This window comes from Bidens hawaiensis, unplaced genomic scaffold (genome assembly GCF_021521415.1).
Source record: "Bidens hawaiensis isolate Kalapana, Puna unplaced genomic scaffold, B.hawaiensis_p1.1 tig00069261_1, whole genome shotgun sequence".
Taxonomy (NCBI): Eukaryota; Viridiplantae; Streptophyta; class Magnoliopsida; order Asterales; family Asteraceae; genus Bidens; species Bidens hawaiensis.
Window position 1 is genome coordinate 7418 of NW_027506632.1, and position 25513 is coordinate 32930.

Sequence of the window (25513 nt, forward strand, 5' to 3'; positions counted from 1 at the left end):
AGTATTAGAAACAATGTATAAACTTAATTTTAGAAGGTTTAAATTACTAAAATTGCAAAAAAAGTAAACTAAGTGTCGGTGGACGACCCGGTACGGACCCAACGACAACTATTTCCAAAAATTAGTTTCTTAGGCTTGTATTATCTAGAATCCAATTTCGTTCAAAGTCTGACAAAAAATTAGGAACGGGATTCGTTTGATTAGCTAAAATTCGTTAGACGTTAAAACGGAAACTTAAGATTATTGTTTAAATACCCACTAACCAACCCAACCCAACCCAAAACCATTCCACCCCTTGTTTTCTCAAAACCACCCCACCCCATGACACCTCACCATGACACCTCACACCCTCACCTCCCTTCTCATCCAATCAACATCCAACAACAAAACCACATAATGATTACCCTAATCATTACACTCATGTGTTGGATCAATCATCATCACCCACTTGTCCAACACCTCACCACACAATCTCATTCTTTCTCTCTATATATACATGGCACACACACCCACGTTCACACACACTCAAATTCAATTAAACACACACATCATAATCAAGATCAAGTTCAATGGAGGTTTAGAAGATCAATAGGAAGGATTAAGCCATTAAGGAGTCATTAGGGAGGATTAAAGCTAGGAAACACACACTACTATCACTCACCATTTTCATCTTTTAACAATCTCAAGAAATCAAGTAAGTATTATATTATGGATTGATTATAGATATACAAGGATTATTGTTCTTGAGTTTGATTTGAAAGATTGTTAATATGTGTGGTATATGTATATGTATGTGTGCCGTGAGTGTATGTATATATGTATGAGAGGATCAAAACTCAATAATACATACATACATACATCCTAAAGACTCTATATTGATTAATGGAATTGATGTTAAGTGTTAATAAACTCTTGAAACTTTTGGTGAATTTGGAAGAGTTTGATGTTAGGGTTTGTTGTTAGAATGGAATTTGGATGGATTGATGAATCAAGAAATGATATGGAATTATCTAATTGAAAATAGGATAGGATATATGCTAGAATTAATAGTTGAAACTTGAAAATTAACCAAGATTGGTAAAGTTACTAAATAAGGAAACTTTAATTTAAGAAAAGTTGAAACTTGGATTTTGATGTGAATACTTGTGATATATGTGTTTGATATGTGATGAATGACAACTTAAAACTAAGATAGGATGCATGATTAAAGGATTGATTAGCTAACACAATAATTGAATTAGCAAACAACTTACTAAATAAGGAAACTTTATTGAAAGATAAATTGAAAGAACAAAATTGGATAGAACACTTAGGATGCATGAAACCCTATCAAACTAATTGAATGAATTAAACTTAGAATTGTACTTAATCAAAGTGGGAAGATTGAATTAGATAGAATTATCAAAAACTAAAAGTTACTATAATAGGAAACTTTATTAATTGAACACTTAGGAAATTCATAAATTGATGAACTACTTGAATTTATATATAAATGATGAGATGATATGATGATTTGAACCTGGACATTTAATCATTAATATGATATTTTTTTCATATATGTAACGATAAGCTTGATTAATAACATTATTAAGGTAATCTAAAATACGAACTAGGAACCGAAAAACTCGATTAAGGCATCTTATGAACATATATAGTCAAAACTGCAATTTATGGTAAATTATATGTTATTATATGTGTGTTTAGTTCATATGATGATTAGTATAAATTTGTGTAATTTATTTGACTCGTCGGTAACTTAAACGGTCGAAAATCGGCTTTATAAACGAAACCGACAACAACTCTTAGTGACTGTTTTAGAACAGCCCCTAAAGTTATAAAATTCTCATATGTAACATAAGTTAATATATGAGAAAAGGACGGGATGATAAAACTTAGTCCTAAACGGTTCGCGTCGTGCAAAACCGACACGAAAACGTTAAAAAGTTGCTATTTTAAGAAAATATTAACAAAAAAATGAAAATAATATAGTTTCACAAGTTAACTTGTAAAACTTGACTAATATTGATGTAACAAGTATTTTTCATAATTTATAAGTTACATTTTAAACGAAAACCCGAATTAACACATTTTAAGCACAAAACCGACGAAACCGTCAAGTTTTGTGAAAAATAAAAGATTAATATTTTCTTGAAAAATTCCAGCAACCGAATCTTAAGTTATTTTCTTATATTTTAGTTGTTTATTAATTAATTTAATTAATTAATAGCTAAACGGAAAACCGAACTATGTGTACTCGCTTATGTGTTTATGTGATTATGTGAATACTAGAATAAGACTTATAAAATAAAAAGGAGTTTTGTATAAAAACTAAAATCAAGTTTTTATTAACAAAACGTGTTCTAATATAGGACACGGGATTTTTGGAAAGGCTACAAGACAGTGAGTTTCTCTATCGAACCCCCTCGATATTTAACTGGAAATGTTTTCAAATCGATATTTAATTGTGTTTTGGGGAAAAGCATATTCTTTATTACATATTGATTTCGTTGATGTTTTATAAAGGCATTTTATTTTACAAATTGGTGTATAATGCGGGATGAGTCTAGTTGGCTAAATATAACCGAATTAGTAAGGGCACAGAAATATGGGTAGATCTATCGCGGTGACGCCTCCCACTTCCATTCGCGTTGGGTTAAAAGTGGGTATATTTTGAGTATGGTATGTTTCGAGTTATCAACTGAGATTTCATACGCAATGTTGTATTCTTTGCTCGTCTACAACAGCTCAATTTGTTTAAGAAATGAAATGCCTATTGTTTTGTAATGTAATGACGGTAGATCATTACACCCGGTTGGTGATATAATGGCGGTAGACCATTATACACTGGATATTTTGGATATAATTCGGGGTGTAGTGACGATTATACACGAATTGATATCGGGCTTGTTAATTAAATGGCTTGTGTTTTCGACTCATATATATATATATATGGACTATTTTGATATAAAGGGAAACTCACCAACACATTGCGTTGATCGATATTTTAATATGCTTTTCAGGTAATTAAATGAAGTATGGAAGCTTCGCGAAGAGCTCGGAAAATAGTGGCGTGTGTTTGAATGGAAAATGTTGACTTTATGTTGAACTTGTAATTTACATAAAAATCGTGTAATATGACACGTGTAATAACTCTGATGGTCAAATAAAGTTCAACCTTCGTTTGGAATGTATACTTAAATGTGATTGGCTGAGACGGCGTCTGTCACCACCCGAAAGACTTTGTCAAAGTCTTCCGCTGTTTAAATTAAGATTTTCGGGGTGTGACATTCCTTCCCCTGTTGTGGGACCCACTTGTGAGCATGAGTACATATTGGGTACATCTAACGTCAAATAATGAGACAATTATACTAACGCAATGTAGAATTTTTTTTCTCAAGATGATAGAAATTTTTTTTGATGAACACAAACTTAAAATACTAGATAACATAGTTTTTGCTATGAACACAAACTTCAGATGCAAACATGACTGTGACAAACTTTCCTTGAAATAACAGAATTAAGAACAGTAAACAAAGAACATACTAGCTATGAAATAAGGAATATTTCTAGTATATTTGAAGTCCACACATGGTGTAAATTTGAATCAATACTATTTATTATTTTAATAGTCAAATTAGTGCATAAATTGGATCAATACTATTTATTATTTTCTCATCTCTGGAAGTACCTGATCATTAGAAAAACTTCCTCCTTAGCCAAGCAAGATTCAACAGTAATAATCCATCAAGCCAACTGTAAACATTCCCAAGAATCTTGAAGTAAGACAACCTGCAAGCCCTGATGAAATACAAGCTACAAACTAGCCCTGTGAATCCTGCAACGAAACCCGATCCCATGCCACTATAAAACCACAATACTTCATCTTCACCTTCACCAACACGATTATGTGGTGAATTGTTTCCTTTGCAACTCCTTGATGCTGGTGGGCCACATAGTTTGTTGTTCCCTACATAAATAGAGGGGTCTACAAGAGTCTGGAGCTGATTTCCAGTCGGGATTGCACCGGAAAAGTTGTTGAACGATAGGTTCAATGAGCTTAGATAGTTCAAGCTAGTCAAACTTTGAGGAATCCGACCAGACAACATGTTCATTGAAAAATCTAAAGATTCCATTTGACTTAGATTTCCAATCATCATGGGAATGTGTCCTATGAGTTGGTTTCTTGAAAGATTCAAGCTCTTCAATCCTACAAGGTTCATTAGAACATCTGGAATTTCTCCATTAATCTTGTTGCTAGAGAGATCTAAGGATATGAGAAACTTTATTGTGCTGGTGTACACCAACTCAATTCCCTTCATGTAAGCAAAAATATTTTCTTCATAGTAATAAGCGTAATAACTGAAGTTAACCTGATTGGTTATCATACCGCTCAAATTAACGAAGCAATGAGGGATCCTCCCAGTTATATTATTCTTTGCCAAGTTTAAATGTTGAAGAGCATTGAGTTGGCAACGTTGTAATGGAATCTTTCCTATAAACTTATTTGACCGGAGATCCAAGATTCTAAGGCTTGATAGGTTTTCTCCAATCCAGAACGGGATAGTACCCTCTAAGAAGTTGTTCCCTATATCCAGTGTGACCAAGTTTGTCAAATTTTGTAACGATAGCGGAAGATTCCCCTCCAATCTGTTGTTGCGCAAGTGCAATGAGCTGAGGTCTGTAAGAGAACCCAATGAACTTGGAATATAACCGCTTATATTGTTGTTTGAAAGATCCAACAACACTTGCAAACTAATCAGATTCCCTAAGCACCCAGGAAGCCTTCCAGAAAACTTATTATTTGATAAGTCCAAAACCAAAATGCTTGCAAGTTTGCATAAGTGTATTGGAAATATTCCTGTGAAATGGTTGTTTGAGAGATTAACAACTTCCAGACTTAGATTCATTGTTCCATCTGTTTGAGGAAAGTGTCCAGACAGTAAGTTATCTGAGAGATCTAGAATCTGCACAGTATATGGAAATGAAGCTAGTGATCCCTCAAATTTGTTCGAGTTCATCTTCAGGATCCGGTTGCCTATCTCATTGCTACTAGCAAAATGGAATTGTGGAAGTTTGCCTTTGATATGGTTATTGGACAAATCCAAGTAAAGAATATTATACAATATGTTCTCAAACCACTCTGGTATTGTATCTCTAATACTCGAGTTTGAAAGATCTAACCTCTGAAGATTTGTCGTTGTTTGAAGCCAATTTGGGAAGTGGGGTCCGATGCTACATGAACTTGCAAAAAAAAAATTTAGTTGGAAGGGGGGGATCCATTGAGAGCTGAAATTAAATGCTAACGAATTCAGCGACAAATCTAAATGAATCAGATTCTTTAGCTTTGTGAAGTGAGTTTCGGAAAGAACCCCAGCCAATGAATTGTAGGAGAGATCTAGACTTTTGAGCTTGGAAAGTTGTCCAACACTCATTGGAATGTTTCCAGTCAATTGGTTATTATTAAGATTTAGGTCTTCTAGACTCAAGAGTTGTCCAGACTAACGAGGGTGGTCAGGTTTGATAACCATATAGGAATGGTGGAATTGAAGTGATTCTTTGAAAGGTCGAGTGAACTAAGAGACGTGAAATTGATGAATTTAATTGGAGGGATACTAATACCAGACCATGCCAGGTTTAATGTATGCAAAGAATGAAGCATGTTAACTTGATGGAACCAATTTATATGCTTACTAATGGTTATCCCTGATAAATCCAAGTACCTTAATGATGATAGCGAAGACACCCATCCCAAATTATTGATGATCGGCGCTTTTAAGAATTTCATATAACGGGGAACTTTTTTTTGATCGTAATACTTTACAAAACAATTCTTAAAATCAAGATATTGTAACCTTGATAGATTTCCTAGATGATGAGGCACTATTCCATAAAAACCTGATTGTGACAAGTTAAGGTATTCCAAGCGTTCAAACAATCCTAAGAATTTAGGAAAATTCCCAGTAAAGCTGTTTATACTCAGGTCCAAATAACGCAAATGCTTCAAGTTCTGTAACAAATGACTCAACTCACCTTCGAGCCAATAATAATCGAACATAATTGCCCCAGGAGATCGAAGATCAAGTTTGACAACATGACCGTTTAGACTATTACACCCGACTCCATGCCATTCACAACACTCTAATCCGCTCCATGTTTTCAAAATATTAGATCTGTCTGTAAGGGCTTGTTTGAATAGAAGAAGGGATTCCCTTTCCGTTTGGATACATGTGACATCTGAGGAAGCGGTAATAGTGCTTGTGCCACATGTTTGGAAGAAGAGGAAGGTTAAAATGACAAGAAATCTTGTGCTCATTTTGGAGTAGGACAAAGTTCGTCTCACAAGCAGGAGAGGAAGATGTGTAGCAGCATATCATAAAGTCTTTGTTTTATAACGCGAAAATAAAAAGGACAAAAAAAAGGAAAAAAAAACGAGAAGAAAAAAAAACAACAAACATTATTAGTTTATTACGTATATACTTTGGTTTAGACTTTAGAGGTGAGTTCCCAAGGCCGATGATGTCCAGCGCAGCTGGTCGGAGGTGTGAGGGTTTTACTCCTTAGGGGGTTTCCCGCACGAAGAGGTGCCGGGTTCGATCCCGGCCTGTGACGCTTGTCAGCATTATCTGGGTAGGGTGCCATTTTTGGCCTCCGGCGCTCGCCAGCTCTGCCTTGGTGGTGTGCCGGATCGAACTTGGGTGGCTAGTCTCCTGCAAACCGGTTGGAGTATGCCATTGAGGAGTTGACCAACTGATCCACACTATTCGAAAAAAAAAAAAGAGGTGAGTTCCCAAGGCTTTAACAAAAGACAATTGTGCTATGGCTTTAAGTCAGCTCTTGGTGGCTTCAAGACTTACTTTTGTCGTCAACTCTCGCAAAAGTGTACTTGGTGGTTTGCACGTGAACTTTTCTATCAATTGCCAAGGTTCAAATTTTGAATAGATTATTATTTGATTATTAATTTATTAGCTTACAAATAGTTATTTTCACAAGGACTAAAATTGCATTTGAATTTGTATCAAATACGTCCTTTATTACAGATAGTGTGATTAACGCTTAAAACATTTACATTTAATCATTTATCTCTAAATCTAAAATTATACTAGAATTCATTAAATTATTTTTTAATTAAATATTTTTTAATAACTTTATCATTACCATTTATATATTATCCACTCACAACCACTTAACAAAATATATTAAAAATTATAGAGGGTGAATAGTAACTTTTCAAATATACACAAAAATAATTTTATTTCTTTCTCATTCACTCACTACACTCTCAACCACTCCCTACATTATAAAAACTTTTCACTCACTTTTTTTATTGATTGAATGTGAATGCTCTTACACTTCCTACAAATGGTGAATTGCAAAATGCGTCTTTTGTTTCAAAGATGCCTTTAGTTCTTTAGCTTCAATAAACATATTAAACTTCCTTGAAATTAATGCGTTGTTACATTTTCTATCCTTTTCAATAATTGGTGTTAACTTTTAGACCATGTGTAGTGGTTCAAATCCCTTAGGGACATATTTGACATGTGAACGTCATGTCAGCAGGAGTACTTTTTTTTGTCTATTCTTCTAATGTCTAAACCCCATCATCAGCTCAGGGTTGTCTTAATTCTTATAACATCTTTGAAGGCTTAAAACGAGATGAGAATCGGGGTTATTTTCGAACTTTATTGTAACAAAGCAAAACAACTAACCCAAATATTTTTAAAATAACTTAATGATCATTTTCGTTGTTTAGTATGCTTATTTTCATCGTTTAGTATGTTTTTGTTATAACTTGAACACTTATTCATACGTTTATATAACCACCTCAAAATTGGAGGTCTTATTCAAGTTGAAGCCTAAAGCCTTATCCATTGTTTTTTTTTCACTTGAAGATTAAACTTTTCTTTTTATAAAATAGTCAAGTATTCCTACATTAACCCTCTCTTAAAAACAAATATACAATAAACTTTCAATTAATGTAACATTTCAATTTGATCAAACAATCTTATCTTTTAAAATGATATAAATAAATTTAATACATAAATGATATAAATATGCATAATTTGACAATATTTATTGTAAAACTACTAAGTAATTCATATTTCCTTACAAAACTAATATAATGTAATTATGTAACCTTTAATATTTATGTTTCAACATCAAATGGTTTGGGTCTTGGATGATGGGCATTTGAGGCTAAATAGAAAAATTTTGGGCTATACCATACACTACCAGTATGGAACAGACGGTTGGCGACTGTGAGCCTATAGTCACTCTCTTTAGACCTTGTATCTGCCTCTACTCATACAAGTCTTTTAACATTATTTTCATATTAAAGTCATTACACATGTTAAATTTAAACAAAATTATAAATCATTTCTCTCATTAATACTAAGTAAAGAAAAGAACTAACACGAACAAATGTTTAAAATTGAACATGTGTCAAAGCAAAGTATGCTAAATGTTCTTATCCACTTTTAATTCAATAAGTTGGTAATAATAAATAATCTTTAAAAATCAATATAATCAATATACATGAACATGAATGATTTATCAAAAAAAAAAACATATGAAATAGTTTATGTTAATTTAACATCTTTAAAAAGTCAAATGATTTTATCGTTATTATGCCGTAATTTTTTAATAATGTTTTCATGGTTTCGTCCAATTAAATTCAACATTTTAATATACCTTTATGCAAACAAGCGGAAAGTATGTTGTTTTAAAAATAAGCGAATTGGATTTAATAATCCTAACTATATTTATTTAGCCAATAATAATTCCAACTTTGAAAATAGCTATCACTGGTCCCAATTTTCACACAATTTGTTTTCATTGGACCTCCGTTAAAAAAAACCTAACGACGTTAAATTTTTTTTCAAATTTCAAACTGGTATTTTAGGGTCGTTGATCGGAATGAGGATACGAGTCGATTGATGTAAAATTTATCTCCAAACGGTGGTCCAAACGACTAAATGATGCTTCAATTCCGGCGTTTAAACTTTTAATTAACAAAAATCAAGTTGTTTTAAGCGTCATTTAAAGTTAAGTTATACATCAATGGATTCATAATCTCATTCCGATCAAAAGCCCTAAAAAATCAATTTGAAATTTGGAAAAAACTTAACGGTGTTAAAAAAAATTTAACGGAGGTCCAATGAAAACAAATAGTGTGAAAGTTGGGACCGGTGACAGCTATTTTCAAAGTTGGGATTATTATTGGCCAAATACATAAAGTTGGGATTATTAAAATCCAATTTTCCTTAAAAATAAGATATTGTTAAAGAGCTTTTATGTGAGGAAAAAAATAAGGCATGTTAATTTTTATGTGCAAAAGAATGTTAAAAGAAATTTAGGATAAAAGACAAACAATATTGACTTTTTAAGATAATTTCTAATGTAATTTCCTGAATTGAAATAATTATCTTTCTTAAAGTGGGTGTGTGATTTTTACTTACACCATTAGGCCTTTGTCGGCCCACCTTTTATTTCTCAGGCCTAAACCAATCACGTTTTCTTTATAAAACAGAAATTATCGAACCCTACTCCACCCAAAATCATAAAAACCCTAACTTTCCTTTTGTTAGGTGTCTTCAGTTCCCACTAACGTCGTGCGGTGCCGCTAACCCTAGCTAATAATGTTTGGTTGGCGATATAAGGTGAAAACAGGCGATGTAATCTCAGGGTAAATCATTATTTAATTCTTTTTTTGTAACTCATAATTCCTTACTTGTTCTTTTAAGTTGTGTTTTGATAATATAGCAAACTTTTCACTTTGTGACCAATGGATCATAATTACTTCTAACCGATTTCATAATGAAGGAACCGAGGAAAACATATTCACAACATGTCGATTGATCATAGTAGTGTAGCGAAGATCTTGTGCCCTTAAACGTCCCTGGTGAGGTTAAACTTTGTAGTATTAAACATTTCAATTTAACAATCTCTTAGATCTGTTGCACTATGTTCACCCATTCATAAAACTAAGTTGATAAATACTCAAACTGACTCATTTACAACTATCATCTCATGACAGCCACGACCACAACTACAAGCGTCACGACCCTCCTCTTGGCTTGCCATGAATTCTTGACTCCCATCAAACACGTATATACCAGCCGTGTTTGAGAAATTTTTTTGGCACTTTCTGTACCTCATTAGGACAACAACGTCGGATGATGAAGTAGTCGAATTGAAAGGTGATCCACTAGTTATCGACACAGTCTTCTTTATCTTCCTTTTCATAAAGTTGTAATTCTACATGGTTATTTGTTGTAATGTTGTAATAATTATCTTGAACGAACTTAGTTTGGTTTATATTGAGATTTTAATGTTTTCAAAGTAAATACACATTTATTAGTGGAGGACCCATACAAATCATATTACATCCAAGGAAACTTCTTACTACACAAAGTGCGATAATAGATCTTAACCACTATATCATTTAATCAACAATCAAAATTATAGAATATTTAAGGTATGAATTAATTAGAATTAATTAGTTAAAGGTTGCATTAAATTTATTTTTATTTATGTTTTTTTTATCTTCCCTCTTAATTAAATGGAACAAAATGGCTAACAATGTTAAGTTATTTTATTTATTTATATTTTTTCTTGGTTTTGTTGTTGATTATGTGATAAAAACAAATATACAAACATATATTATTAAATGACTAATTGATGTAGTGGTTTGAGATCTTTTTTCAGGCTTCGTGTAGTAAGAAGTTCCTCCCCGATTAACATAACTATCTATATATAAATATGGGAGGCTGCATGTACAACGTAAGTTTAACATGAAAACAAAGGAAACAATACCAATCTATCAAAAATTAAAACCTAGAAAACAATACAACCTACAATACTAATATACATAGGCAATGTCTTATAATTACCAAGAAAAAAACCTAATAATAACAAAAAAAAAATCAGAATCAGCAACAAAATATAACAATAAATACTTATAACATCAAAAGAAAAAACCTAATGATAACAACAAAATATAAATCAACAAATCTTTACAACGTCTCATAACCAGAAATCAGCTAATGCGAGCAAAAAATAACAAATACACCTATAAAAACAAACCAAATAACAACAGTAAATTCATTCTCACTATTTTCATATTAAGAAGTATTTGCAATTGATCTTGAAACTATATAAACAAATATATATGTGTAATATAATTTGTATACCCATGGTGGGTAAAGTTAAAATACAAAGGACAACAAAAATGAGTAGGATGAGAAGTAATCTAATCCATTGATCTTAGATTTGGATGGTGGAGATTAATTCAAGAATAAAAATAAATGAAAAGGGCATGAAGGTAATAACCCACTTATGAAGACATTTTCTCTCCACATACAAGGCACATATCAATTCCTCAATCATTTTAAAACGTCTATAACTTTTTCATACGACATTTTTTTTAGAAAATTTTTTTACCATAATAACAAACGTTTTTTTATCTTTAATATGAATATCATATTGTTATATAAAAATAAAAAAAAGTTGGTGGGTTTTTTTATATTGTGTTATTTGGTTGTTCATTGTGTTTTTAATTGGGTTTTTCTATGCATTGTGTTATATATTTCAGTCATTGTGTTTTTCAATTGATACTCGTATGAAAGATAAAAATTAACACAAAGATTACGTCTTTGTGTCTTTCGTGCGTCATTGTGTCTTTGTGCTCAACATTTGTCTTTATACTTATCTTTGTGTTTTAGACATTGTGATCGATATTCACTTAATTTGAGAAAATTAGTATTATGTTGTTTGTGTATTACGTTCAAGGCATTGTATAATATATAGATTCCATTGTGTCTTACGTTTCAGCCATTGTGTTATACGCATTTACCATTATGTCTTACGTTTCAGACCATTGTGTTATACGTATTTACCAGTGTGTCTTATGTTTCAAGCCATTGTGTTATACGTATTTACCATTGTGTCTTACGTTTCGGGCCATTGTGTTATACGCATTTACCATTATGTCTTACGTTTCAGGCCATTGTGTTATACGCATTTACCATTGTGTCTTACGTTTAAGGCCATTGTGTTATACGCATTTACCATTGTGTCTTACGTTTAAGGCCATTGTCTTATACGCATTTACCATTGTGTCTTACGTTTCAGGCCATTGTATTATATGTATTTACCATTGTGTCTTACGTTTCAGGCCATTGTGTTATATGTATTTACCATTGTGTCTTACGTTTAAGGCCATTGTGTTATATGCATTTACCATTATGTCTTACGTTTCAGGCAATTGTGTTGTTATATGTATTTATTATTGTGTTTTACGTTTCAGATTATTGTGTAATATGCATTCATCATTGTGTTTTATGTATTAGATAATTTGTTAGTATTTTTCATTATATATATATATATATACTATTGCACAACGGTGTTATAAGTATTTAAAAAAAACATAATGATCATATGGAAGACACAATGGCGAAAAAACACAATGACGAAAAAACACAATAACAAACATAAAGACACAATGACCAAAAAAGACACAATGGTAAGCAAAAAGACACAATGACGTAAATTATTTTTTATTCTTATATAACAAAATTATACTCATATTAAAGGTAAAAAAACACTTGTTATTATGGTGAATTTTATTTTTTAAAAAAATATCATATGAAAAAGTTATAGACGTTTAAAAATAACGGGAGAATTAACATGTGACTTGCATGTAGAGAGAGAAAATGTGTAATATTACTTTTATACATTTTTTCCTTTGGTTCCTACATGAAACATGTCAACTAATTATGACTTCTCATCCTTCTCATTTTTGTTTCCCTTTGTAGAATAACTTGACCTTGGTTACTCGAGTAATTAATGTGCATTTACTCTGAAAACATTAAAAACTCCATATAAACCAACTTAGTTCTTTTAAGACAACCATTACAACACTACAACAAATAATCGCGTAGAACTACTTGTTTATGATAATGGAAATTAAAAAGGCAGTGTCGATGACTAAAGGATTGCCTTCTGATTTAACTACTTTATAATCTGACGTTGAATGTTATTTGGTCGAGGGATATTTTGGGACTCACCGGAAGCAGCCTCTCTATCCCTATGGGGTAGAGGTAAGGCTGTCTACATCTTACCCTCCTCAGATCCTACCATAGCTTTGCTATTGGTGGGATATACTGAGTACGATGATGATGATATTTTGGGACTATGGAGTTTACTCTATTTCATCATACAATGAATTGATATTACCATTGTCTTGGCATTTCAAAATTACATATAAAGATTCACAATGTATTGTGGGGTGTTTGCCAAAGTGAATTTGTCATCCAAAATTGATATTCAAAACTGAGAATTTTGTATATTTCAAAGTTAAAATAACAGTTTGATTATAAAGTTACAAGGGCATTCTCTGAATTGAGATTTCAGATTGATCAAGCTACAAATATAAATTAAGGTCGCAAGGGCGGAATCCATAATTGTTTGATATTACATACATAGGGATGTGATCGGTACTGTACCGGTACCAATACTGAAAGTATCGATACCGAATTTAAGGAAAAATAAATATCAAATATATCGGTTCGGTACCTGTACCGTATAAGGAAAAGAGATATCATGGGAACCAAATCAGAGGATTCTACCACATAATTGAATGAAATATTCCTCAAATCCTGTTATTAATAGTGCATTTCCTTTCATGTAAACTACCTTTATAAAGGCCTTTAATTTACACATTGTACGTATCATAAGGGTTAAGTTATTTTACAAACGTGGGTAAAAATAAGAATGGTGAGACAATTTTTAGCCACAAAAAAAAAATCTTTAAAAAATAAAAAAATCATAACTTAAAATTTAATAAAAAAACAAAAAAAAGTAAAAAAGCAAAAATGTTTCCACAATGTTGAGTGGAAAAGATCATTATATCTTTTGTTTATTATTGTGTTTTGTGTTTATATTCTTCATTAATTATGTCTTATTTCCTTTACATTGTTTCTTTGTTTCTTGATATTATGTTATAATATTCAACATTATGTTATATTTTGTTCAGCATTGTATTATAGTTTGTGATTTATTGTGTCTTTTTAGTTATAATTGTGTCTTTTGTTCATTTTCGTCATTGTGTCTTTTCTTCATTTTTTTGAACAATAATGACGGAGGAAACATTTGGGTTTTTAATTTGTTTTTCGTTTTTTATTTATATTTAGAGCTAGATTTTATTATTATTAATTTTATTATTATTATTATCATTATTTGATTTTTTTTGAGGGGTCTTTTGTAACCCTGATGAATGATGATGACGAAGATTCCATGTAATGGTGATAATGTAGATTTCTAGTTGTTTGATAGGTGGGTTTAAAAGAAAAAAAGAAGATAAACTGAATTGAGATTTGAAATATTTATTCGATATTGAACATTATAGTTTCTAGATGCAGATTAGGTAATACAATAAGGATAATTTTTAAATTTTAAATAGAAAAATCTCTCTCTCTTGTATTAATTTGGTATCAATACCGATTTTTACCACTAAGTAGCTAAAATGATACAACTTTTTACCAATACCAATTTAAGAAAAAGGAAAACCGACACTGGTACCGTTTACGATCGGTTAGTACGGTGCCGGTATTCGAAAAAAAGCTCATCCCTATTACATCGGATTAGTGGCACGTTAGGGTAGCTTGAGTATTAAGAGTCAAATTTGCAGACCCAAGAATCACAGTTTGACTTGAAAAAGTCAACTATTGAAAGGAATCGCCGCTTACGAAGCAAGTAAAGGTCTAAGTAAACGAGTCATTTATTTTATAGTAATCTAATCATATAAGTAGAAACCTCAATCTTTTGTAACTTACGTAAGACATATTATTTGTTGATGCATCTCCCTTGCCACAAGCTCGCATGGATTTTTTATAGGGCCGTCTAAACCGCTGGAACTCGCTCTCCGCTCGCTCTGAAAATACTCGCTAGGTTTTTCACTCGATTGCAAACGAGCCACTCTGCTCGCTTCTGTTTATAAACGAGCCAAGCAACGAGCAAAGGTCTGCTCGATTCTGTTCAGCTCGAATATTTTTAATTTATTTTTATTTAATTATATATGAACAAATATATAAATATATAGATAACACACATAAAATGTTAGTATAAAATTGTTTAAACCCTTTTAAAAATTTCCTATTCCGTCAATTTTATAGTTTCATTAATTCGATTCAGGTTTTCAGAATACTAAAAGTTTGTTTATGTTCATTATATCTCACTTCAAACTTTTTTCTCCTAAAAGTTTACAAGTTGTTACACGTTTGTCTAAAGAATACTAATTTGTTTACAAAATATATTATTTGCAGTCTTCAAACTTGTTTCTTAATGAATTTTTTAAAGTGAAAAATAAACAAATAATGCTCGAAAATCGCTCGATGTTCGATCGAAAAATGAGCAATTCAATTTTGGCTCGATTCAAGTTTTGCTCAGTTCAAATTAGCCGTTCAATTCGGTTGTAATCGAGCCAAGCAACGAGCAAGCCTTCGCTCGGTTCGGCTTGATTCGTGAATAGCCCTAGCCTGTTTTGATACACAACCGTACCAGCCCACTTACTAAAGCCCGTAATATATATTCAGGTATATGTATTTATGTAATCAGAAAAGTGAAGCACAACGTAAACGTATTGTGATTATTAAATTGGCTTTGAATTTGAACTTTATTTCAGTTTGTATAGTTTAAATGGAATATGGAGGAGTGATAGGCAGTAATCGGATGAGGGTTTTGAATTTTTGATGAATTAATTTGGAGGAGGGATCTATCGGTATCGATTAGGTACATTACACTAACTACGATAAACTTAAAAAATAAATTTGCAAACACCCAAAATATTACTGGCACTTGTATAGCTTATGATAAAAACATATTTAAAACGACATGTAATTGGCTAGTAAGTTCGCGCAATGCGGTTGTGAGTCGATGTAAATTCAGTTGGTATCAAGTTACGGCACTGGAACTAAACTAAAAAATAAGTCGTCAGTGCCCAAATACAACAAATTAACATATTTACAACAAAGTAAGAAACAACAAAACTCGCACCTTATGGTGGCAGACGACAAAACTTTGGTTGATACCGACGGTACCGGCTTCAAATCATAAATGAATTAGTAAACCCAAAAAACATATATTTATAGATAAAAAAATGCAACTTATTTAAAAAAATACATATTTTAGGGGGAGGGGGGGCTCGTTGAGGTGGCATCACCACATGCTGCCATGTGGAGAGTTGGTTGATTCTTCTGGTTTGACACCGACACCCAAAATTAAGTAGTTATATAATTTGATCAACGTGTCATACTACATCGGATCTTGTTGTAGTATGCTAAGGTCTACAATATGTTGATCGATGTATGATACGCTTGGTGTAGGAGATTTCTTGTTTGACTTGTCAATTTGTCATGCTTGGTACTTCTTGACACGTTTTCATAACTCGTTTTCTTTATCATAACAATATTTGAATGTAATCTCCCACCAAGGGATGACAGTGAGAACGGTATTGGTAATCTCAGTCTTATGTTCGCTTGTAAAATCATGTTCAATACCATGCCCATTACTCGTCGGGTATTTCTTGGGTATTGAGCATACTCATAGAGATCTGGTATACTCATTAGGTTGTTTAAATCATAAATTTAAATTTAAAATAAACATTAGGATTTTCATGCGTATTTTTTTTTCTTTTATATTATATGATTTTATATTTTTTAGTAAAAATAATATCATCAATATATATATATATATATATATCCTGAAAGACAACTTCATTTTATACCAAACGGAATTAGTAGAACGAAGCTCACTAGTCACTAGGCATAGGTTAAGGGAAAATAAAATTATAAATTATGAGGTATATGATTTTGGTAACAATTTAGGTAAGTGGTTATATAATTTCGCATAATTAGACATTCAGACCAGACCAGGTATCACCTAATTTCATACTAACGAAATAACTATTTTCCCAGTCTCATATCTGATCAATCGTCCCAAATGTTTCGGATTTTGAATGTCCCATATATCAAGCTTAGGCTTTTTTTTTCATCCCTACATCCACCACTACCATGTAGGCATGTACATATAAATGCACCAACGTACCATGTGTGATGTGTCATTATAAATTTAATAATGCTAAAAAGCTTATAATCACATGTTGAATAGCAATTTGGCATACACCTCTACATAGTACATCATGTAACTATATAGATAATTGTATACTACGTGGCATGACACAACATAGGACAACTGACCATGTGATCTGAGCATTTGCTGAACGTGGTTGGAAATCCTAGAAGAGATAAATGATGAAAGATTATGGTTATTCATACACTCTTTTTGTTTATTCATACACCCTTTTAACGCACATTAAAACCCTATATACACCCTATAAAGGGTGTATGAATAACACATCACATTAAAAATACAGGAAATTTTCAAGAAGATTGGCTAGTTGATAAAAAGAAGAAAAATAAAAGAATTTTGCTTAAAAAAATGAGCGTTGTTATTGCAAGAATTTTGCTTGCACTATTTTTATTCAGGAACCAAATTATTTGCATTTTTCTAGTGTTCTAACCTAAGTGATTGTTTTATGGAAAGTGATCATAGATGTGTTAATTTCATTTGTGAGAGTTCATATATGATAAGCTAAGTGATTGTTAGTTATACGAAAATAACAGACGAAATACAATGAAACCTTGTAAGGGAATGAAAAACATGTGGTTGGTTGGTCAACTGAATAGCCAATTCTACAATAAATCTCGTTCTCTCAAAACCAACTCACCCCAACATGTTTTCCCTTTCACTCCCTCTTACACCATTCTTTCTCTTCTCCACCAGCTAATCACCGTCGTCGCCACCTGACCACCACCATTGCCACTGCCGTCGCCACCACCATTTAACACCATCTTCATCATCAAACCACCACCATGACCATTGTTGTTTGATATTTTAGTGTAATGAGTTGACTTGTTGACCAATGTAAATCGTAATATACAATAAGCAACTTGGGAGGTGTTGAGTGCAGCCGGTTTTAGTTATTACGATTTTAGTGGTGAAACCCCTAATAAACGCAAGGTCCAAGGAGGCGCAATACCCCCTGTTAGCAAGGTCCATGGGGCAGCGGTCATAAGTCAAGGTATTGATGGATTTTTAAATTATTTAAAATTCAAAATGGTAACTATCAAATGCAGTTACCAAACGCTAATCCACATAAACGATTCGTCGATCATTTGGTCATTTCATTGGTTCAAAAATTCGCTCTCAAAATTTGCATACTCGTTCTTGATCTTATCTGAGTTTTATACGATTAAAATGTTTGTGGAACAACCAAATAGTTTCAATCTAAAGTGCAAACGGCTCTCAGATTATCCAAATTGTTATTCGCATAAGTCCCCAACAATTGCCACCGTCTTCACAACCACCACCGTCATCATCACCACCACCACCTCACAAACGTCGCCACCATCACCTGACTACTGTCACCGTCATTACCAATTTCTTATTTTGTTTTGTTTTCATTAGTATTTCAGCTCTGCAGTTTTTCATGCATACCAACACAAAATAAATTAATAATTTGTTTCATTTCTAGATGTTAACCAAACAGGATAATGAAATGATAGTGATCGATTTCATTATATTGTAATAATATTTTTTTATTCGTTCTATTAACCCATACCAAACAAACTCTGAAATACATGCATATGCCTTTAAGCAATTGTGAGTTGAATTGACTATATATGAAGTTATATAGAATCTTGAGACTAGTGAAGAAATTTTTATTTTCATTTTTTAAATGGTGAATTTTTGTCAACTAAGAGACTTAAAATCAAAACATTTCATTTTTATTGTGTTTTAAAGGTTTTGTTTTTACCAATGGGCCACCAACTATGTTGGTATAGTCATGAACTTTAACCTATGATAATTAAGGGAATATCTCATAAAATAGTAACAAAGTTTTAAAAGTGTTCCAATTAAGTCACTCATGCAAATGTTTTCAAATCGGGTCACTAAATCTTCAAATAGAGTCTCATTAAATTTTTTTATACGTTTAAGAAAGAAATAGAGGATAAGATGTGGGGGGTCAGAGTTTGCAATATATGTAGTTAAATTTATATAAATTTAAAAAACGTTAATTATATTGAAATTCAAAAATAAAAAATAAAATTCACGTCGCCACTCAACGTCAATATAAAAAAAGATAAAAATATTTCCTATATGAAACAAAAAAGAAAAAGGCTAAAAAAATATGTTAAAACATTTAATTTAATAAAATATAAAAGTTGAGTGTCTTAATTGAAACATTTGTTAAAGTTGAGTGACCTAATTAAAACATTTTTAAAACTTGGTTAGTATTCTATAAAATTGTCCCGTTAATAAACAACCAGCTGAAGGGATCCTATTGAAGGGAGGTCTACTTTACGACCAGCTGATATTCTTGTGTTCGGGTGGGCAGGGGGGGAAACACGCCTGTGTGGATCTTAAAGGAGTGTCTCCTCTTGTTGGGCTCAGGGACCGTGGGTTTGTTGTGGGTCAGGCTGCGTTGAAGGTTGAGTCGGGCAAAGTTGTTAAACACGAGAAAGCTTGTTTAGATAATCAACATGTCTTTCTACCATTTGCCTTTGATACATTTGGTTTTCTGGCTCCAGAGGCTGTGAAATTTTTGAGTAGGGTTTAGCGCGTCGTACACGGAACCTCTTCAGCTTCTAGGTCCCAAAGCTTCGTTTTTAGCAGGATTGGCTTTGCTGTTCAAAAGGGGTTTGAGGCGCAGCCTGTTGCCCGTTTGCCTGCCACTTTATTGTAATCGTTTTATAGTAAATTATATCTAACTTATCAAAAAAAAAATAAACAACCTCTAAGTGAAATTTCAGCCTTTTTATCTTTTAAGTGTTATTGTTGTGGGTTAAAATGATGCTAATTGGACAAATGGACATTATAATAGGGCCAATAGGTGAATTATAACATTTGTGGTTGATTTGAACATAAATCTAGTAATTATACCTGTTCCATACAATTGCACCAAAAGGACAACATTATGTTTAACAACCACTCCATTGTATGTTTCTTTTCATAAATGATAAGTGAATAACGACGGCAAATAATTATCTACCTTTGATTAATATTCACATTCATGATTCATATATCTATTACATATATATTTTATATTTTAATCAATCAACGACAGAAATAGAATGAATGTGTGTGCAAAAGCACAAGATTTGATGTGGATTAGAAAGTGACCATCAATTTAATTAAGTATTTCGAATAAAACCAATTTTGACCATCTATTATATCTTTAAGTCTTTTATTCAAAACTAATAAACGCGTTTTTGTTAGGGGTGAGCATAAAAGGGGTAAGACCAGATCATACCCAATTATTAGTAATACGGTTGGTTCAGGTGCCCTATGAATACCATTAAATGGGTCCGGACCCATATCGGGTCTCGAAGGCTTGGCCCATTCGCTCCTTACATTAATCGGGTAAGACCTGCGAGACCCGAACAAATCAGACCCGTTTGTTTACAATAGGGTCAGTTTTCGGGTCCTGAGAATACCACTAAACGGATTTGGGTTCTGGTCAGGTCTCACAGGTCTGACCAGTTTGTTCACCCCTAAATAGTCATTTCTTATTGTTTTACGTCCATGAATTTAGTTTACGAAAAATAATTATGAGTATATAAACTAGTTTTAAATAAATATTGTATGTGAAATAAATCAAATATATTTAACTACTGTTGAGTTCAAATATGTGGTAAGATGAAATATATTTAATTTAGCATATTTATCTTGTAATTTATATTTAAAGGATGATAATTATACATATGCTGCTCCCAATTATTGAAAAACTATAGAAATGATTTAAATTCAGATCCAATCTTGTTCTTGTTATGAACACTTCAATAATTAGCTCCAAACTAATAAAAGCGAAAAAAATAGGAAAGGAACCAAGGTTAAATTATAAAAATAAAATATTTTTAATCAACAATTATTTTGAATGTCAGAAAAAAAAGGAAGAAGAAAATTGTTCAATATTTAAAAGTACTAAAGCCATAAAGGGCATGAGGCATTCAATAATGAAAAAAATACAATGAGATTGTGGTTGAAACATCAAACATATTTGTTAAAAGTGTTTATTATTCAAATATAACATGAAAAAAATAATAAATTAAGGGCATACTTTTAAAACAGTAATATTTATTAGTTTTTATCATATTTTAGATTATTTAAAATTAATCCTAACGCACACCGTATTCAAACCTTTTGAATTCAAATTCAATTTCAAAATTTTCAAATTCAAATAACCTGATTAGTCATAATTAATCAAAAACCGAGTCAATGAACACCATACCCTAATTCCATTACAACAAAATAAACGCTAATGCAAGTATGATAAAATGTTTATTTAGGGCATTCCCATTTGAATATCCATATCCATCTACATAAAGTCAAAAGTTTGTTTAGATCACATTCTTTATCTTCGTCGCTATATTTTCCTTTTTCTTTTTAAATTTTTATTTCTTTCTATTTCCTTTGTCTGATGTACAAATCAAAATGCTTAAGTTACAAAACGAAATTTTAAAGTACAATATTTAAATTTTGGAGGCATTAATAGTGAATCTCTATATATACATATTCAGAGCATTCTCATCCCACTACCTGTAATTATGTGAGGGAAGTTTGCAAACTATAGGGTGAGGTTGCGAGTGATTATGAGTGTAAATTATATGGTGGAGAGAGAAATGTAGTGATTCTTTTGTAAATTTGGGAAATCATTGTTTGCCCTATCTATTTTTTAATATTTGTTGGATTGGTTGTGAGTATAGGAAAGAGAAAACTGTAATGATAAAGGTATAAAAAATATTATTTAATTGAACTAGAACGAGAAATGTAGTGTTTTTTAATGTAATTATAGAGTTATGAATGAAGAACGGGGGGAGAATGCTCTCACTATATCAAAAACTTTATATTTTGATATGAAGATTCGAATACATAAACAAAATAAGATAAAGCTCCAAAAATTGGAGATGACAAAATGCGATGCGGCTCAGATGCGAGTATAAGCCTTTAAAAGGTTGTATCATGCCTTAAAACATGTAAGCAAAGGCTACGTCTTGCAAAGTTGTCTTAACGCATTCATAATCCCCATTAATAGGTTATGACTGATGTGGTCTAAATTATATATATTTTTATATTAATATTTCCTACACTTTTAAATATTTTTGAGCTATGTCTTTATTGAATATTATTATTAATTGGTTCATATGTAAGTTTAATGGGGTCTGGAGACATTGAGCTGAAAAGGAGCATTTTTTACCATGCTTGAAACTGACAAGAGAAAACGTCTTTTGCAATCAGTGCATGTGTGACATCTAAGGCATATTTTTTGTCTTATAAATCTTTCAACGTGATGAGCTAAATAATATTTTACGTTTGAAAGAAAAGAAATAAAGAAAGTGTCATGTTACACATCTCCGTTAATGTTTTATTTGTTAGTTTAATGTGATGCTTATTATTGCTTTCTAAATTTTGATTGCACAGGTATGAATTTGAGAACAATGGAATGACATTAACTAAAGTCCACAAACGAAATTATTGGTGATATTGCTGGCCCACAATTAACTGATCTAGCAGCCCAAAAATTGTTGACGGTGGAATGAGAATTCTTTTACCCTACAACTATTAAATATATAAAGAGGGGGAGACGCAATTAGAGGGGCAGCCCCCTTTTTGGGGTTTAACGGAAGCACGTCAAAGAAGCAGCCAAGCAACCTGGTCAATTAAGTCACGGCAGAATCAAAAGAAAAGAATTAAAGAAGCAAGCAGGCAGGCAGGCAGGAGAATTAATTTAAGCTCACAGGCTAGTAGCTCAACTATTATTATTATTTTCGATGAACCGTAATACTTGTTTAATCTTTGTTTCGTCAAATATTATTATGGTTGGCTAAACTTTTATACTGCCTGGGTTTGGATAAATACTTGTTAGACTCGTTTTATTTTTAGGTTTTGATTATTAGTGATTGGTTCATGTTTTGGTAAAGTTTTTATTTTATTTGGTTGTGATGCACATGCGTATTTGGTATTAATTTATTATCAATTTTATTGTTCCATATGTGTCCTTGTGAACGTCTTTCATGTATGGATTCATATTAGGTTACTTACTGTGTGTTTGTAACTAGTTTATGGTATATAGTTAACGTATTCCATAGGAGCGATAATTGAGAATTTAGAGATACCTTATATTCTGTCACTTGAGAGACCGGGAGGTAATTGAGTGTCGTCTGTTTTGGTCTTTTGCGGGTTTGAGTAGTGATTGCACGGGAGTGAGTTACCCTAGATTCCTTTAGATTCTTACAGATCCGAATTATAACCGAATTCAATAAAAATACCCCTTTACGCCTTAGGGTGTTTTGTGATTTGAGAGAACGAGAGGTGATTTAATCTTTGGGTACCTTAACATAGTTAGGTAAGGTGACACTGGGAGGTGATCCGAACCATTAAACCGTTGAGCATACATGATATTTATGGTTCTTAGGTATTGTTGGTGAGACTGGGAGGTGATCTAGCTTACTATAGTTATTCCTTAAATTTCATATTTTTAGAATACGGTACCAATCATAAATCCAATTCCGAAAGTTTACGAGTTGACTAGTGGGATTCTTTGCCTAGGTAGTTACTTACCCTATTTGAGTTCTAAACCGATTTGTCCGTGTCTAGTTTTAGAGTAGTACTATTTATTTTATATTTAAAAAAAACATAAAAATCAATTAATTAAGTTTAGTTAAGTTAGAGTCTAGTTTAGGTGTCGCTAGTATTCTGTGGGTTCGATATCCGGACTTCGTTAGGCTTTACTACAATTGATAGGTACACTTGCCTGTCTAGTGGTCTAGCATTAGGATAGTCTAGATTTATAAATTTAAAACTAGAGTGTCTAAGTTAGGTTAAGTTTTTTTTAATAGACTGTGTTTTGCACATCAATGACCAATGTGTCATTTCCCCTTCTCATGTATTGAAATATATAAACACAAATTACATATTAGTCCCTTAGACTATACAAAGAATACCAACTAACTTCATTATAGTCTAATATACCCCCTCAGTCTAAGGTGGAGGATTTCGCAAGCTTAGTCTGGATCGAAAATCGGTAAAGAGAACGCGTGGCAGCCCTTTGGTGAAGATGTCCGAAAAATTAAGGCGAGACGGCACATGAAGGACCCGTACATGTCCACGTTGAACCTGTTCGCGAACGAAGTGTATGTCAATCTCCACATGTTTGGTACGTTGATGTTGAACGGGGTTACCCGATAAATAGATGGCACTCACGTTGTCTGTGTAGACCAACGATGTGCGACGTGGCGGATGCCCCAGTTCCAAGAGAAGGTTTTCGTAACCAACAGATCTCACTCACAACATTTGCGATCCCACGATATTCAGCCTCGGCACTGGAACGAGACATAACGGTCTGTCGTTTTGAGGACCATGAGAGTAAGTTATCACCAAGAAATACACAATAACTAGATGTAGAACGGCGGGTGTCAGGACAGCCGGCCCAATCAGCATCGGTGTAAGCAACCAACGTAAAATGCCGAAAAGGTTGCATCAGAATCCCGAGATCTATCGTACCCTTTACGTACCGTAGGATACGTTTTAATGCAAGAAAGTGATGCGTCCGGGGGGCATGCATGTACATGCACACTTGTTGGACAGCATACGAGATATCTGGACGCGTTAAAGTAAGATATTGAAGTGCACCGTCCAAGCTACGGTAAAACGTAGGATCATCAAGTAAGTCACCGGACTCGGCACTGAGCTTTCCGAAGGTATCAACAGGTGTCTGAACCGGGTTACAATCATTCATTTTAGCCCGATGGAGGATATCTTGAGCATACCGGGATTGTGATAAGAACAGGCCATCCTTAGTTCTGGTGACGGCTATGCCCAAAAAATAAGAGAGAGGCCCGAGGTCCTTCATCACAAACTCCGAAGACAGGTGACTCATAAAGTGGTGTTTTAGTTTTGGAGATGAGGTAACCATGATAATGTCATCAACGTATAAAAGGATATAGGCCGTGTGGATACCGTGTCGATAAATAAAGAGTGAATGATCACTCGAACTGGGCCGAAAACCAAGATGGGTCACATAATCGGTGAAACGTTGGTACCACGCCCGGGATGCCTGTTTAAAATCGTACAATGACTTTTTCAACCGACAAACATGATCCGGGAAGTTTTTGTCACGGAAACCTGGGGGCTGGTTCATAAACACTGTTTTGTATAAATGTCCATGTAAAAACGCATTTTTAACATCCAATTGTGTGATGTCCCAGTTGTATGACAAAGCAAGAGACAAAACCGTGCGAATGGTTGCCGGTTTAACGACCGGACTAAAAGTTTCCGAACAATCCACACCAATCTGTTGTGACCGACCATCCCCAACGAGTCTAGCCTTATACCATTCCAAGGACCCATCCGATTTCAACTTTTGTTTGAATATCCACATACACCGAATCACATTCAT

The 25513-nt window shown here is 32.8% G+C and overlaps 1 protein-coding gene across 1 annotated transcript; it reads right to left on the minus strand.

The window, feature by feature from the left end:
- Window positions 1-3695: 3695 nt before the first annotated feature.
- LOC143618328 (receptor-like protein EIX2) lies at window positions 3696-25513 on the minus strand. Its single transcript, XM_077090585.1, has 2 exons — window positions 24338-25513; window positions 3696-5498 (listed from the first exon to the last, which is right to left on the minus strand). The coding sequence occupies exons 1-2, from the start codon at window positions 25511-25513 to the stop codon at window positions 3696-3698; spliced, it is 2979 nt and encodes a 992-aa protein (XP_076946700.1).